General features: G+C 44.0%; 1 protein-coding gene across 2 annotated transcripts; it reads left to right on the forward strand.

Annotated features, from left to right (window-relative positions):
• Positions 1–288: 288 nt before the first annotated feature.
• Positions 289–12,797, forward strand: LOC127573311 (cytochrome c oxidase subunit 6B1-like). 2 transcript variants are annotated; one of them, XM_052021376.1, is made up of 4 exons: positions 289–451; positions 2,548–2,658; positions 12,297–12,397; positions 12,660–12,797. In XM_052021376.1, the coding sequence occupies exons 2-4, from the start codon at positions 2,553–2,555 to the stop codon at positions 12,711–12,713; spliced, it is 261 nt and encodes an 86-aa protein (XP_051877336.1). In that variant the 5' UTR covers positions 289–451; positions 2,548–2,552; the 3' UTR covers positions 12,714–12,797. The 2 variants fall into 2 exon arrangements, with proteins under 2 accessions (XP_051877336.1, XP_051877335.1); XM_052021375.1 differs by lacking the exon at positions 289–451 and adding an exon at positions 607–772.
• Positions 12,798–14,077: the final 1,280 nt, after the last annotated feature.

Here is a 14,077-nt window from a genome sequence, read left to right on the forward strand (position 1 = left end):
GATGGGGGTTGGCATTTTCAGCTGTGCTCATCGAACGCCAGGCACAAACTTCCACCGTGTTGGAGGGAACCACGGGGCCCGGGCGGCAAGTCTCCGGTCTGGGGGCTGGGGGCGGGGGACGGCGAGTTCGAGGCCCCGCCGACGTACCGGGGCCTCGAGCGGCCGACCGTTAACCGCGTGCGGGGCTCCTTGAAACCCGTCGACTGTTCGAAGTTCCTTCCACCGCCTCGCCGGTGTGAAGGTGGCGGGCGGCTCCGCCCTGCTCGGCGGGAAACGGCCGGCACGTGGCGCCTGCCGCCATATCGGGTCCACGCTGGTGACCGTCGCGCCTTTTCCGGTTTGCGCTTCAGGTTAATAATAGCGCAGCCAGGGGGCGGTGAGCTGACGTCGTGCGGGTTCAGGCGAGGTATACGTGCCGTCCTCAGGCATTGTGTTAGATCCAGGCTGGCAGGTGGGTGAGTTGGTGCTTGCCGAGCTTGTCCTCCCACCCCCGACCCTCCCCTGTACTCACCCCTCCACTCACTATCCTCAATCACCTCCCCCCCCCACCTTCCCTGCACCCTCCATGCCCCCCTCCCCACCATCCGCTCCCCTGCGCCCTCCATCCTCATTCCTCCATCCTCATCCCTCTACCACCCTCCTCCTCCCCCCTCCCTGTGCTGTTGCCCTGCCCACCAAGCTCCGCCATGCCGCATTGCCGACGGCGCACGGCGCTGTTTGTCGGTCAGCAGCGGTGAGGAAGTGAAGGCGCACCGTTGTACTTGAGCCGGCCGTGAGTCCTGCGGGTCGCGGCGTTGCTCCCGGTTAAGGGTGGGGTGGGAGCGGAGCGCACTGAGCGCTACAGGTGGGGGGTGGGATGGTGAGATGGGGAGATGGGGAGATCCTCTCGTCACACAGTGAAGATGCGGGCGATGGCGCCGTGTGTGTGTGTGTGTGACATTGGATCGCGGCTGAGCAACGACCTTGGGAACTTCGGACTCTCGACCCAACAGCGAGGGGACGTGTCCCTCCCCGGCTGGTAACGGGGCAGCTTCAAGGACCACCGCCCAGAATTACCCAGCCCGTACTTTATAAACCAGTGTTCCCGGGATTTTAGTTTGCCCTTGTCCGCCGTAGAAGCGTACAACAGTGCTAGGATGAATCGGCAGTTTTGCTGATAAGAGTTAAAGGAGGGGTTCAAGCTAGATGAAGATTTTAAACATGAAATATAATTTTGCGGGTTAATATTCACTCTTCTTGTAGTTATTTCCGAAACATAAATTCACTTAGTGTTTCGGCTTTTAAAAAAAAGGCGGAGTGGAATGACTTGCTCTGCACACCTGCCACAGAAAGGGTTTCTTCGGACATTTGATTTCACAGTTTAAGTGGTAAATAATTAAGAAATAGATCGTGGATCTTGTTCCTTGTTGGGAAATGACCTTATGTGGACACAGAGTGGGTCTATATGACACAGATGGTGGCGCCAGAGGTTCCAGTCATTGGGTGTTAAAACTGATGTGAGAATAGTGAACAGTAAGCAGGAACTGTACACAATGAACGGTGCATAAGAAATTGACGATTGATTTAAACACTTGGAGAAAGATGAAGGCTAGGCTTTTATGCCCAAGTTTTCTCAGCCTCGGAATCCAGTTAAATGAAACTGTTTTGAGCTATTATGTAATAAAATTTACCCAAAAGGACTTCCTTTATTTAAAATGAGGAAGAACATCACTGAGTCGCTGGTGCAAGTGTTCTCACAGAGCAAACTCTCCTAAAGGGTTGATATCACTGCACTTCAGTGGGTGCACAGCAGAGCAGTAGCTATATAACTTGTGAGGTGCAGTTAGCTCTGTAATCAATTGTGTCTTTAACTAAGTACCGTAAAAATAATATAAAATTAGAACTTGGAATCTATATTTTTCTTTCAAATCCCTTTAAAATTAAAAAAAACTTTCTTTGCTAATATGTATGTTTGAAAGGTCAAGCCTTGATTGCATTTACATCACCCAGATTTCTTATTTTGGAACACGTTTTGAACTTAAGGTATTTAAATCCTAGTAAGAGTATCTTGCAAAAATATTTAAGTAATAAGCTGATTTATTTTGCTGTCATTTTTTATGATACATTAAGCTTTCAAACAGTTAAGATCTGGTTGGAGGAAGTCTTGTTTTTGTCATTTCATTAGTATCAGCTGTGGTAAATTGTCATATTGGCTTTACTCATATATTCAAAATTGACTAACAACAATCTCTGGAACCAGCTGAGCCTATGACTGTCTTTGTGTCACGCATATGTTGGTGGTTATATGCTGCTGCTTTGGCTGTGACCTAGACTTCCTGCCCAGGTTCACTCAAAGGGAGAAAAACAGGTGGGTGGGGAAGAGTGAGAGGCTTAGCAGCAGGCCACCCATTTTGACATGTGTAAAGGCACTTGTAGCAGCCTTGTTCAATGAAAATGCAGAGTTTTTTTTGACCTCCTGTTCTCCAAATAGCATTTTGTGTTTATTCTTCTGTGGATAAAAACAAATTTCATAAGTTCTACAAAAATATTTTTCAAATCTTTTGCCAGGCACCATGGCAGAGACCATCCAGGACAAGCTGAAGAAGTATAAGACTGCTCCTTTTGATGCTAGGTTTCCTAATCAAAACCAAACCAGGAACTGCTTCCAAAATTACCTAGGTGAGAAAATGTTGTGATGAGACTTGAGCATAGAAATTATCTGGCATCAGGAAAGGTGTGTTAAATGAACAATGTGTGTGTGGGGTGGGGGCAACAGAATTTTTATTTGAGGCTGTTCCTGTAAAGTTCTGTTATGCTTGAGCCCCATGGCATCATGTGCCATTGACATGGTAATGTCCCACTCGTTTTTAAGCTAAGTCACAGGAGTGTGTTGGTTGGGACACACAAGTAAGAGATGCCTGGCATGATTTGGAGATGGTGAGAGTTTTACTCTAGTGCAGGCTGGTTATTTAGATAAGCTACTCTGAGTTGAGGTTATGATTGCTGAGGATTTAGAGATTTTAATGGTGAGTGTGTTGGGATCTGAGAGAAAACTGCTGTGAGCTACTAGTTCTTTCCTACCTGAAGCTGGTGTCCAGTGGCATACTCCCATAACTGGAAGCACTCTTTAATCTGCACTGAAGTAGGCTTTTCAATAAGGACATACAACTTTCATGATTCAGATTGGTGTACCAAGCATACGTTGGACCTCATTATACATGTCTGGGTTCCATACAATAGTGGATCTGTCATGACACAGATCCAGAAGAGAAAATGATAGATTGTGTACTGTATGGCAGGTTTCTAATTGTGCTACTTGATCAGCTTTCCCAAGAAATTTAATTGCATTTCATATGCAGCCATTGCATCATGCTATAAAATTTCTTGGTTTCAGTGTCTAATGTGGGAGCTGAAAATGCAAGTCACTGGTATCTGTTTTAATCTGAGCTTCAAAAATGCAGACAAACTTGCATCCTTTTGCTCATTCACTGCTTGTCTCTAGTTGACAGATTCACTTTTTCCTCAAATTTTCTAGTTTTGCTGCATAAACAAGCAGATTTAAAGTGTTCTAAAATATCAGAGTAAAAATGTAAATTAAAGGAGAACTGACCTTAAGACAACTGGTAAATGTACAGTTAGTAATTATATAAAACCAAGAATACCTAGCAAAAAACAGGTACAAAGGGGCACTTCAATCCCGTCAAATGGGAGTCCTGTAGTGTGGCAACTCCAGGACTCTTACGTCCTGGAGAACCACATTTTCAGGAAGTGTTGCTGGCTGGAGTATCTCCAGCTTCTGGCTTTGAATTTTCAGCAGCAGTTAATACAACTGCAATCCATTCACTGGGTTGGGCATTAGGTAGAGAGGATTTTTTAGGAAGTAGTCGCCTCCCACTTGAAGAGCATGCAGGCAGATGGAGAGTGGGTGTCTGCCAGGCAAACAAGGAGTCCCATGACTACACTTTGCTCAGAGCAAGTGCAAAATCCATGCCGGTGTGGGTGGATTAGGTGTACAGTCAGCAAGGAGGAAGATCAAGAAAGCAAAAGTGATTCAGTAATTAGGGGAGCAGGTGTTTTGGGGCTGCAAATGTGATTCCAGGATGATTTGTATTGGGGATAGGGATCTTACAGTGGCTACAAAACATTCTCTGCAGGTGGGAGTTTGTAGGGAGTGGACGGTTACATTTGGGCAGGGAGCAAGTTGGAGCTAAAGTTAATGGTCCATTGAGATAGGTGGAATGAATGAGGTCCTCCAGGCAGATTTTAGGGAGCTCACAAAATTTAAAATGTGCATCAAAAGAAGATTTGAAGCCCGGCAGCTAGAATAAAGAAGCATCCATGGGAGAAGATTTTGGTGGTAGAGTTCATAATTTAGATATGGAAAGAACAAAATAGGCTAGGATTTAAAGTTCACTGTTTGGAAACGGACTACATTATTAAAGCTACAAAATAATTTACCAAAGTGGTCAGGAAACAACTACTTGAAGGAAAAACAATTTCAAAGCTGTGTTATAATCATGTTATTCTTGCTGCCTTGCAATGCTGAGTATAGAAATAGGATAGTACATATAACTACACAACCAGAAAGATGCTGCAGGAGGGGCTTTCTTGGGCATTGGAAGTGGTTCTGGGGGAGCTAGGACCTATAGAAGTTGGATAGGTCACCCCCTCAATGGTATCATCTTGGGAAATTTACTACTGATGTTAGGAAGTATTTTAACTAATTTGAAAGATAGATAGAAAACATCTATAATGTCATACCATCTAAAAACATTTTACGTATTTATCACAGTTGAGCAATAAACAGTCGGGCTTCTGTTCGTAATGGGGATTGGAACATACATTATAAGTTCCCAATCTTAAATCTTTAATTTGATTCACTGTTTTTGTTAATTTGAAATTATTGGGAGAAAAATTGGACCTGATATTGTTTGGTTCATGAGTAGGGTTATGATTATGTCAACATTCTTTTTTAGAATTGAATACACTAGTCCTCAAGATCCTTTCTAATGTGAAGCATGTCTGAAAATGTAAAGCAGGGAATGTAAGCAAGTTTGGGAAGAAAATAAACAACAAAAGTGTTTGTATTATTCAATGTTCTATAGTACAACGCAGGGATTAAGAAATAAGGCAAATGAGCTGAGAATACATTTGAGAAAGTACTATGCACAGAAATATAGCTTAAACAAAGGTAGGAAAAACAACAACTTTCCTCGGTTTTCAATTTAGTGAGAGACTGGGGGGGGGGGAGGGTTGGTGGGTGCGTTATTTAAATAGTGACCATTAGGGATCATGCATCAAGGCCAAATGAGTTGAAATGAGGAAATAGTAAAGACACTTGCACCATGCTATACACACCCTCCAAAAACAAAATGGTAGGAGAGAGAAGAGGAAATATGTAGGCAGATTTCAAACATGTAGTACAGTACTAATTGGGCAGGAACAAAAGGCATTTGCAGCCATCTCAATTAACTGGGATAAAATTGGTGTAATAACACAAGATTCTTGCATTCAGAACTTAGTCTGTGTAGAGCGTTCAATTAAAGAGGAGGCAGTTCTGGACAATTTTAAGGAATGAAACCAGGCAGCAAGAAAAAAAGCAGCAAGAAAAAAAGCATCAATAAGAGACCATTTTCACAAAAAAGTTCATTATATGGGTAGATTGACCATTGTTATTGGAAAGAACAAAGTAGATTCAGGTTTAAAGTTCAGTCTGGAAAAGGCCTTCTTTACTCAGTTACAATATAATTTACCAAAGTATGGGAAAACAGCTACTTGAAGTTAAAACACTTTCACAGCAGCAAGATGCATTTGAGGCAGAGATAGCAAGTGATTAGAGCAAATAGGACTCTGATTAAGACTGGCACTCCCAAATCCAAAGTCCGCTGGATATGAAAGCATTTGGAGTAGAATAGTGCAGGAAAGAAATTTGACAAATACCAATGATTAGATATTGCAGAAAGTTTAAAGTTTAGAAAATGCATGGGTAAAATTTCAGAAGAGTATTGTATGTTTGTGGGCAGGCACGGTAGTGTAGCAGTTAGTGTAACGCTTTACAGTGCCAGCGGCCCGGGTTCAAATCCAGCTACTGTCTGTAAGGAGTTCGTACGTTCTCCCCGTGTCTGCGTGGGTTTCCTCCGGGTGCTCCGGTTTCCTCCCACATTCCAAAGACATACAAGTTAGGAAGTAGTGGGCATGCTATCATAGAATCATTGAACAGTACAGCACAATACAGGCCCTTCGGCCCACAATGTTGTGCTGACCTTTAAACCTCGCCTAAGACTATCTAACCTCTACCTCCCCCATTTCCCTCTATTTTAAATTCTTCCATATGCTTATCTAGCAATCTCTTGAATTTGACCAATATACCTACCTCCACCACCAGCCCAGGCAGCACATTCCATGCCCCAACCACTCTCTGGGTAAAAAAACGTCCCTCTGATATCTCCCTTGAACTTCCGACCCATTACTTTAAAGCCATGCCCTCTTGTATTGAGCATTGGTGCCCTGGAAAAGAGGCACTGGCTGTCTATCTATTCCTCTTAATATTTTGTACACCTCTATCAAGTCTCCCCTCATCCTCCTCCTCTCCAAAGAGTAAAGCCCTAGCTCCCTTAGTCTCTCCTCATAATGCACACTTTCCAAACCAGGCAGCATCCTGGTAAATCTCCTGTGCACTCTTTCCAATGCTTCTACATCCTCCTTATAACGAGGTGACCAGAACCGGACACAGTACTCCAAGTGTGGTCTAACCAGTGTTTTGTAGAGCTGCATCATTACCTCGCGGCTCCTAAACTTGATCCCACGACTTATGAATGCTAACATCCTGTAAGCTTTCTTAACTACCCTATCCACCTGTGAGGCAACTTTCAGTGATCTGTGGATATGAACTCCCAGATCCCTCTGCTCCTCCACGCTACCCAGAATCCTGCCATTAACCTTGTACTCTGCCTTGGAGTTTGTCCTTCCAAAGTGTACCACCTCACACTTCTCTGGATTGAACTCCATCTGCCACTTCTCAGCCCAGCTCTGCATCCTATCGATGTCCTTCTGCAGTCTTCGACAATCCTCCACACTATCCACAACACCACCAACCTTTGTGTTGTCTGCAAACTTGCCAACCCACCCTTCTACCCCCTCATCCAAGACATTAATAAATATCACAAAAAGTAGAAGTCCCAGAACTGATCCTTGTGGGACACCCCTAGTCACAGCCCTCCAATCCGAATGCACTCCCTCCACCACAACCCTCTGCTTTCTACAGGCAAGCCAATTCTGAATCCACACAGCCAAGCTTCCCTGGATCCCATGCCCTCTGACCTTCTGAAGAAGCCTACCATGTGGAACTTTGTCAAACACCTTACTAAAATCCATGTAGACTACACCTACTGCACTACCCTCATCAATCTGCCTGGTCACCTCAAAGAACCCTATCAGGCTTGTGATACATGATCTGCCCTTCACAAAGCCATGCTGGCTGTCCCTGATCAGACCATGATTCTCTAAATGCCCATAGATCCTATCTCTAAGAATCCTTTCCAACAGCTTGCCCACCACAGGCGTAAGGCTCACTGGTCTATAATTCCCTGGACTGTCCCTAGTACCTTTTTTGAATAAGGGGACAACATTTGCCACCCTCCAATCCTCTGGTACCATTCCTCTGGACAATGAGTAGTCAAATGTCCTAGCTAACGGTTCAGCAATCTCCTCCCTTGCCTCGCAGAGCAGCCTGGGGAATATTCCATCAGGCCCCGGGGACTTATCTGTCCTAATATTTTCTAACAGCTCCATCACATCATCTCTCTTGATATCAACATGCTCTAGAACATTAACCTTACCAACACTGTCCTTAGTGTCATCAAGGCCCCTCTCCTTGATGAATACTGAAGACAAGTATTCATTGAAGACCTCACCCATTTCCACAGCTTCCAGGCACATCTTCCCACCTTTGTCTCTAATTGGTCCTACCCTTACTCTCATCATCCTTCTGCTCTTCACATAAATGAAAAATGCCTTGGGATTTTCCTTAACCCTACTCGCCAAGGTCTTTTCACGTCCCCCTCTTGCTCTCCTCAGCCCCTTCTTAAGTTCCTTCCTTGCTACCCTATATTCCTCAAGAGCCCTATCTGATCCTTGCTGTCTACACCTTATTTATGCTGCCTTCTTCCTCCTAACCAAATGTTCCACCTCTCTTGTCACCCATGGTTCCTTCACCTTGCCATTCCTTCTCTGGCTCACCGGAACTATTTTATCCCTAACACCCTGCAGGAGATCCCTGAATAACGACCACATCTTCATAGTACATTTCCCTTCAAAAATGTCATCCCAGTTTACACTCGCAAGTTCTAGCCTTATAGCCTCATAATTTGCCCTTCCCCAATTAAATATCTTCCTGTCCTCTTTGCTCCTATCCTTGTCCATGACAGTGCGAAAGGTTATGGAGCGGTGGTCACTGTCCCCCAAATGCTCACCCACTGAGAGAGCTGTCACCTGACCCGGTTCATTACCTAATACTAGATCTAATATGGCATTCCCTCTAGTCGGCCTGTCAACATACTGTGACAGAAATCCGTCCTGGACACATTTAACAAACTCTGCCCCATCTAAACCTTTGATACTAAGCAGGTGCCAATCAATATTTGGGAAGTTGAAGTCTCCCATGATAACAACCCTGTTATTCTTGCACCTTTCCAAAATCTGCCTCCCAATCTGCTCCTCAGTATCCTTGCTGCTACGAGGGGGCCTATAAAAAACTCCCAGTAGAGTAACTGCTCCTTCCTTGTTCCTAACTTCCACCCATACTGACTCTGGAGAGGATCCTTCTACATTATCCACCCTTTCTGCAGCTGTAATAGTATCCCTGACCAGTAACGCCACTCCTCCTCCTCTTCTGTCTCCCCCCCTGCCCCCATCCCTTTTAAAACACTGAAATCCAGGAATATTCAGCATCCATTCCTGCCCTGGTGACAGCCAAGTCTCTGCAAGAGCCACAATATCATAGTTCCATGTATTTATCCAAGCTCTCAATTCATCACCCTTATTCCTGATACTTCATGCATTTAAGTAAATGCACTTTAGCCCATCCACCTTTCTACTTTTATATCCTATACTCTGCTTCTCCTTCCTCAAAGCCTCTATATGTTAGATCTGATTATCATGCACTTCTTCCACTGACCCTCTGGTTCCCACCCCCCTTGCAAACTAGTTTAAACCCTCCCAAACCACACTAGCAAACCTGCCTGCAAGGATATTGGTCCCCCTTGAGTTCAGGTGTAACCCATCTACTATGTCCAGGTCCAACCTTCCCCAGAAGAGATCCCAGTGATCCAAAAATCTAAATCTTTGCCCCCCGCACCAACTCCTCAGCCACGCATTCAACTGCCATCTCATCCTATTCTTACCTTCACTATCATGTGGCCCTGGCAGCAATCCTGAGATTGCTACCCTTGAGGTCCTGCTCTTCAGCCTTCTGCCTAGCTCCCTATGTTGGCGCTGGAACCGTGGCGACACTTGCGGGCTGCCCCCAGAACACTCTACACAAAAGATGCATTTCACTGTGTGTTTTGATGTACATGTGACTAATAAAGATATCTCCAGATAAATCAAGTCCACATCAAAGCTTGTTAAGAGAAGAAATGGAGGCTCTGTGCTTCAATTTCCAATCCTCTGGTATGGTGTGAGGGATTGGATGACTAAAATCACAGAATATTTATTTTGAAAAGAAAGAGGTTGACTTATTAATTACAAGTCAGCTTGATATTGCTGGAGGACAAATTGCTGAAAAAACTACTCTGGGGGATAGTATTAACTGGACCATTAACAATGAATCTACATTTTCCTATGTGAATTACTCGAGGACTGTCAGGTACGACCTCTGGAAGGCCATCGTGAAAGCAAAAAGGCAATTCCATGTGAAGTTAGAGACACAATTGGATGCACAACAGCTGTGGCAGGGTTTACATGCCATTACTTTGTATAAGGTGAAACCCAACAGCATAAATAGCAGTGATGCTTCACTCCCTGATGAGCTCACCTTTTATGCAGGCTTTGAAAGGGAGAATAACATTACACCTGTGTGAATCCCCACAGCATCTGACAACCCTGTGATTTCTGTCTTGGAAGCCGACATAAGAACATCCTTGAAGAGGGTGAACCCTCGCAAGGCGTCAGGCCCCAACAGTGTACCTGGCAGGGTACTGAAAATCTGTGCCGACCAACTGGCTGGAGTGTTCAAGGACATATTCAACCTCTCACTGTTGCAGTTGGAGGTTCCTACCTGCTTCAAAAGGGCATCAATCATACCGGTACCCAAGGAGAGCAGGGTGAGCTGCCTCAACAACTATTGCCTGATAGCACTCACATCTACTGTAATGAAATGCTTTGAGAGGTTGGTCATGGCTAGAATTAACTCCTACCTGAGCAAGGAGCTAGACCTGCTGCAGTTTGCCTACCGCCACAACAGGTATACAGTGGATGCAATTTCACTGGCTCTCCACTCGACTTGGGAACACCTAGACAACAACAAAACATACATCATGCTGCTGTTTATCGATTGCAGCTCGGCGTTCAACACCATCATCCCCTCAGTGCTAATCAACAAGTTTCAAAACCTGGTCCTCTGTACCTCCCTCTGCAGCTGGATCCTTGACTTCCTTATTGGGAGACCACAGTCAGTGCAGATCAGTAGTAACATCTCCTTGCTGACAATCAATACTGGCACACTTCAAGGATGGGAACTTAGCCCACTGCTCTACTCTCTCTACACTCATGACTGTGTGGCTAGGCATCTATAAATTCACTGATGACACCACTGTTGTTGGCAGAATCTCAGATGGCAATGAGGAGGCGTACAGGAGTGAGATAGATCAGCTGGTTGAGTGGTGTCGCAACAACAACCTCGCACTCAGTGTCAGCAGGACCAAGGAATTGATTGTGGACTTCAGGAAGGGGAAGTTGGGAGAGCACACACCAGTCTTCATTGAGGGGTCAGCGATGGAAAGGGTGAGCAGCTTCAAGTTCTTGAGTGTCAACATTTCTGAAGATCTATCTTGGGCCCAACACATTGATGCAATCACGAAGAAGGCACGCCAGCAGCTCTACTTCATTAGGACTTTGAGGATATTTGGTATGTCATCAAAGACTCTTGTGATTTTCTACAGATGTACAGTGGAGAGCATTCTGACTGGTTGCATCACTGCCTGGTATGGAGGCTCCAATGTGCAGGATCGAAAGAGGCTGCAGACGGTTGTAGACTCATCCAGCTCCATCACTGGCACCACCCTCCCCACCATCAAGGACATCTTCAAGAGGCAGTTCCTCAAGAAGGCAGCATCCATCAGTAAGGACACTCACCACCAGAGACATGCTCTCTTCACATTAGTACCATCGGAGAGGAAGTATGGGAGCCTGAAGACCCACACTCAATGTTTCAGGAAGAGCTTCTTCCCCTCTGCCATCAGATTTCTGAACGGTCCATAAACACTACCTCGTTATTCCTCTTTTGCACTATTTATTTACTTTTGTAACTTAAAGTAATTTTTATGTCTTTATGTCTTGCACTGTACTGCTGCTGCAAAACAAATTTCACAACATATGTCAGTGATAATAAACCTGATTCTGTTTCCGACTGTCAGCATGGATTTGTTAAGGGAATTTGTTGTTGAAGATGAATCATGTAAGATTGGGCAGTTGATATAGCCTATATGGATCTCAGCAAGGCTTTTGACAAGGTGCCATATGATAGACCGGTTTAAAAAACAGTCTATAGAATTGTGGGAAGTCCATTTCAAAATTGAGGCAGGGCAGGAAGCAGAGAGTAGATATCAAAGGCTGATTTAGAGACTACCAGTAAGAACTTGGAAATGATACAAAAATGGGCTAGGTGACTGATAGTAAAGAAGGAAGCTATAGATTGTAGGAAGATATCAAAAAATGAGAAAAGTGGTGGGTAGCAGTCAATGCACTGTAGTTGGAGAGGCCTAGCAAGGCAAGGGAATACACAGTAAGAGGTAAGATATTGAGAAATGCAGAGGAACAAAGAAATCTTTTGAATGCATGTCTACACATTGCTGAAGTATCAGGACAAACATAAGTTATTAAAAAGGTATATAGGATCCTTTACTGATTGAGGCACAAACTATAAAAGCAGCAAGGTCATTCTAGCCAGCAATGCGCAATTGATGTGAATCAACAGCTTGTTTTAGATTGCAGTTTTTCTTCTTCGAGGATATAATTGCTCAAATTTGATGAATATAATTTATTCACACAAGATATGATCAGATAATTGTGGCCAGACTATATTTGTGATTGTTTTACAGATTTCCATCGTTGTACCAAAACACTGACTGCAAAAGGTGTTGATGTTTCTCCCTGTGAATGGTACCAGAGGGTATTCAAGTCAATCTGCCCAATTTCATGGGTAAGTGATGGAATAACCCGCATGTAAAAATTTACACTATTGTTAATTTTAAAGTTAAAAATCAAGCTGGCTATTTAATTTGTAAACCTTCAATTGAAATCAATAGTTTTTTGTTATCTTTAAATTACTTTACCCTTGACACATCTAGCATTTCATTTTACAATACTAAAGGAAACAGATAACTGGTCAGTTTAAAATTTGAAATTTTACTCAGTCATTGCACTATTTACAGTGAAATAACCATGATATTTTGCACCTTTAGATAAAGAAATGGAATGATCAGTTGGAACAAGGCACGTTTCCCGGAAAAATCTAAGCAATTATTGCAGCCAGGTTAAAATCTTGCAATGTTTGCAAAACTTGCATCTTACACCAAATAAATTCCTGAAAGTTGAACTTACTCACTTTTCTTCTCTCTGCTTATTTTTGTGTATATAATTACATAGCTGTGGAATTAGAGCAGTACATATTGTAGATTTGAAAAGTTTGTGTTTCTATCATAGTTTCCTCAGGAAATTAACATTTTCATTATGCATTAAGTGTTTGCAAGGAAGTATTGTATCATCTTGACAGTGAGTCTTGACATTGTAAAAGAGGTCAATATTAAAGACCAGCTATTAACCACAAACAATTTTCATCAAATGATTAGAAGAATATAAGACACATTTGTTTTACCTTTTAACAAGATTGTATCATGTTATCATTCTCTGCTGATTAACTTGTAATGATACAATCATTTGTAAGAGTCATCGTTACAGGAGGTTTGGAGTGGGACCTTTGAAAAGAGGTGAGTCTCTGCGTGTGCTTTTGAGTTTCACCTTGCAAGAGTCTAAACGAGGCGTATTTGCAAATTGTAACCAGTTGATTAGCTTATTAACAGCAGCAAATAAAGGGAAGGCAGGTATAAGCAGAGCGGCCATTGTTGGAGTGGACCAGTGTTAGAGTGGGGGGTATTGAGGCTTTGGCTCAAGAGGTGAAGGTAAGTCTCTGGTAAGTTCCTTCCTTTCTTGCTTTGGTGTTTCCTTTAGTGCCAGGCAAAGTAGTGACAACAGCTCCACAGTCAGTGGTGTGTTCAGTTTGTGAGATGTGGGAGTTCTGGGAGATATCCAGGCAGGTAGTGCAGAGTACTCCTGTGGCCATTCCCCTCAATAACAGGTATACTGCTTTGGATACCGTTGAGGGACGACCTACCAGGGGAAATCCGCAGTGACCAGGTCTCTGGCACTGAGCCTGGTCGTATGGTACACAAGGGGGGGGGGGGGGGGGAGAAGAGGAGGGCGGTAGTGATAGGGGATTCCATAGTAAGGGGGACAGACAGGAGATTCTGTGGACGTGAAAGAGACTTCCGACTGGTACAGGGCCGTCTCGGATTGGGTTCCACAGCATTCTGATAGTGGCAGGGTGAACAGCTAGATGGTTGTGATACATATTGGTAGTAATCTCTGGATTGCTGCTTGCGCCACATGCCAGTGAGGGTAAGGATAGGCTGATTTGGCAGATGAATGCATGGCTTAGGAATTGGTGCAGGGGGTAGGGTTTCAGATTTGTTGATCATTGGGATCTCTTCTGGGGAAGGTACGACCTGTACAAAAGGGATGGGTTACATCTGAACTGGAGGGGGACCAATATTCTCGCGGGCAGGTTTGCTAGAACTGTTGGGGAGGGTTTAAACTAGTTTGG

This window comes from Pristis pectinata, chromosome 8, assembly GCF_009764475.1.
Source record: "Pristis pectinata isolate sPriPec2 chromosome 8, sPriPec2.1.pri, whole genome shotgun sequence".
NCBI lineage: Eukaryota > Metazoa > Chordata > Chondrichthyes > Rhinopristiformes > Pristidae > Pristis > Pristis pectinata.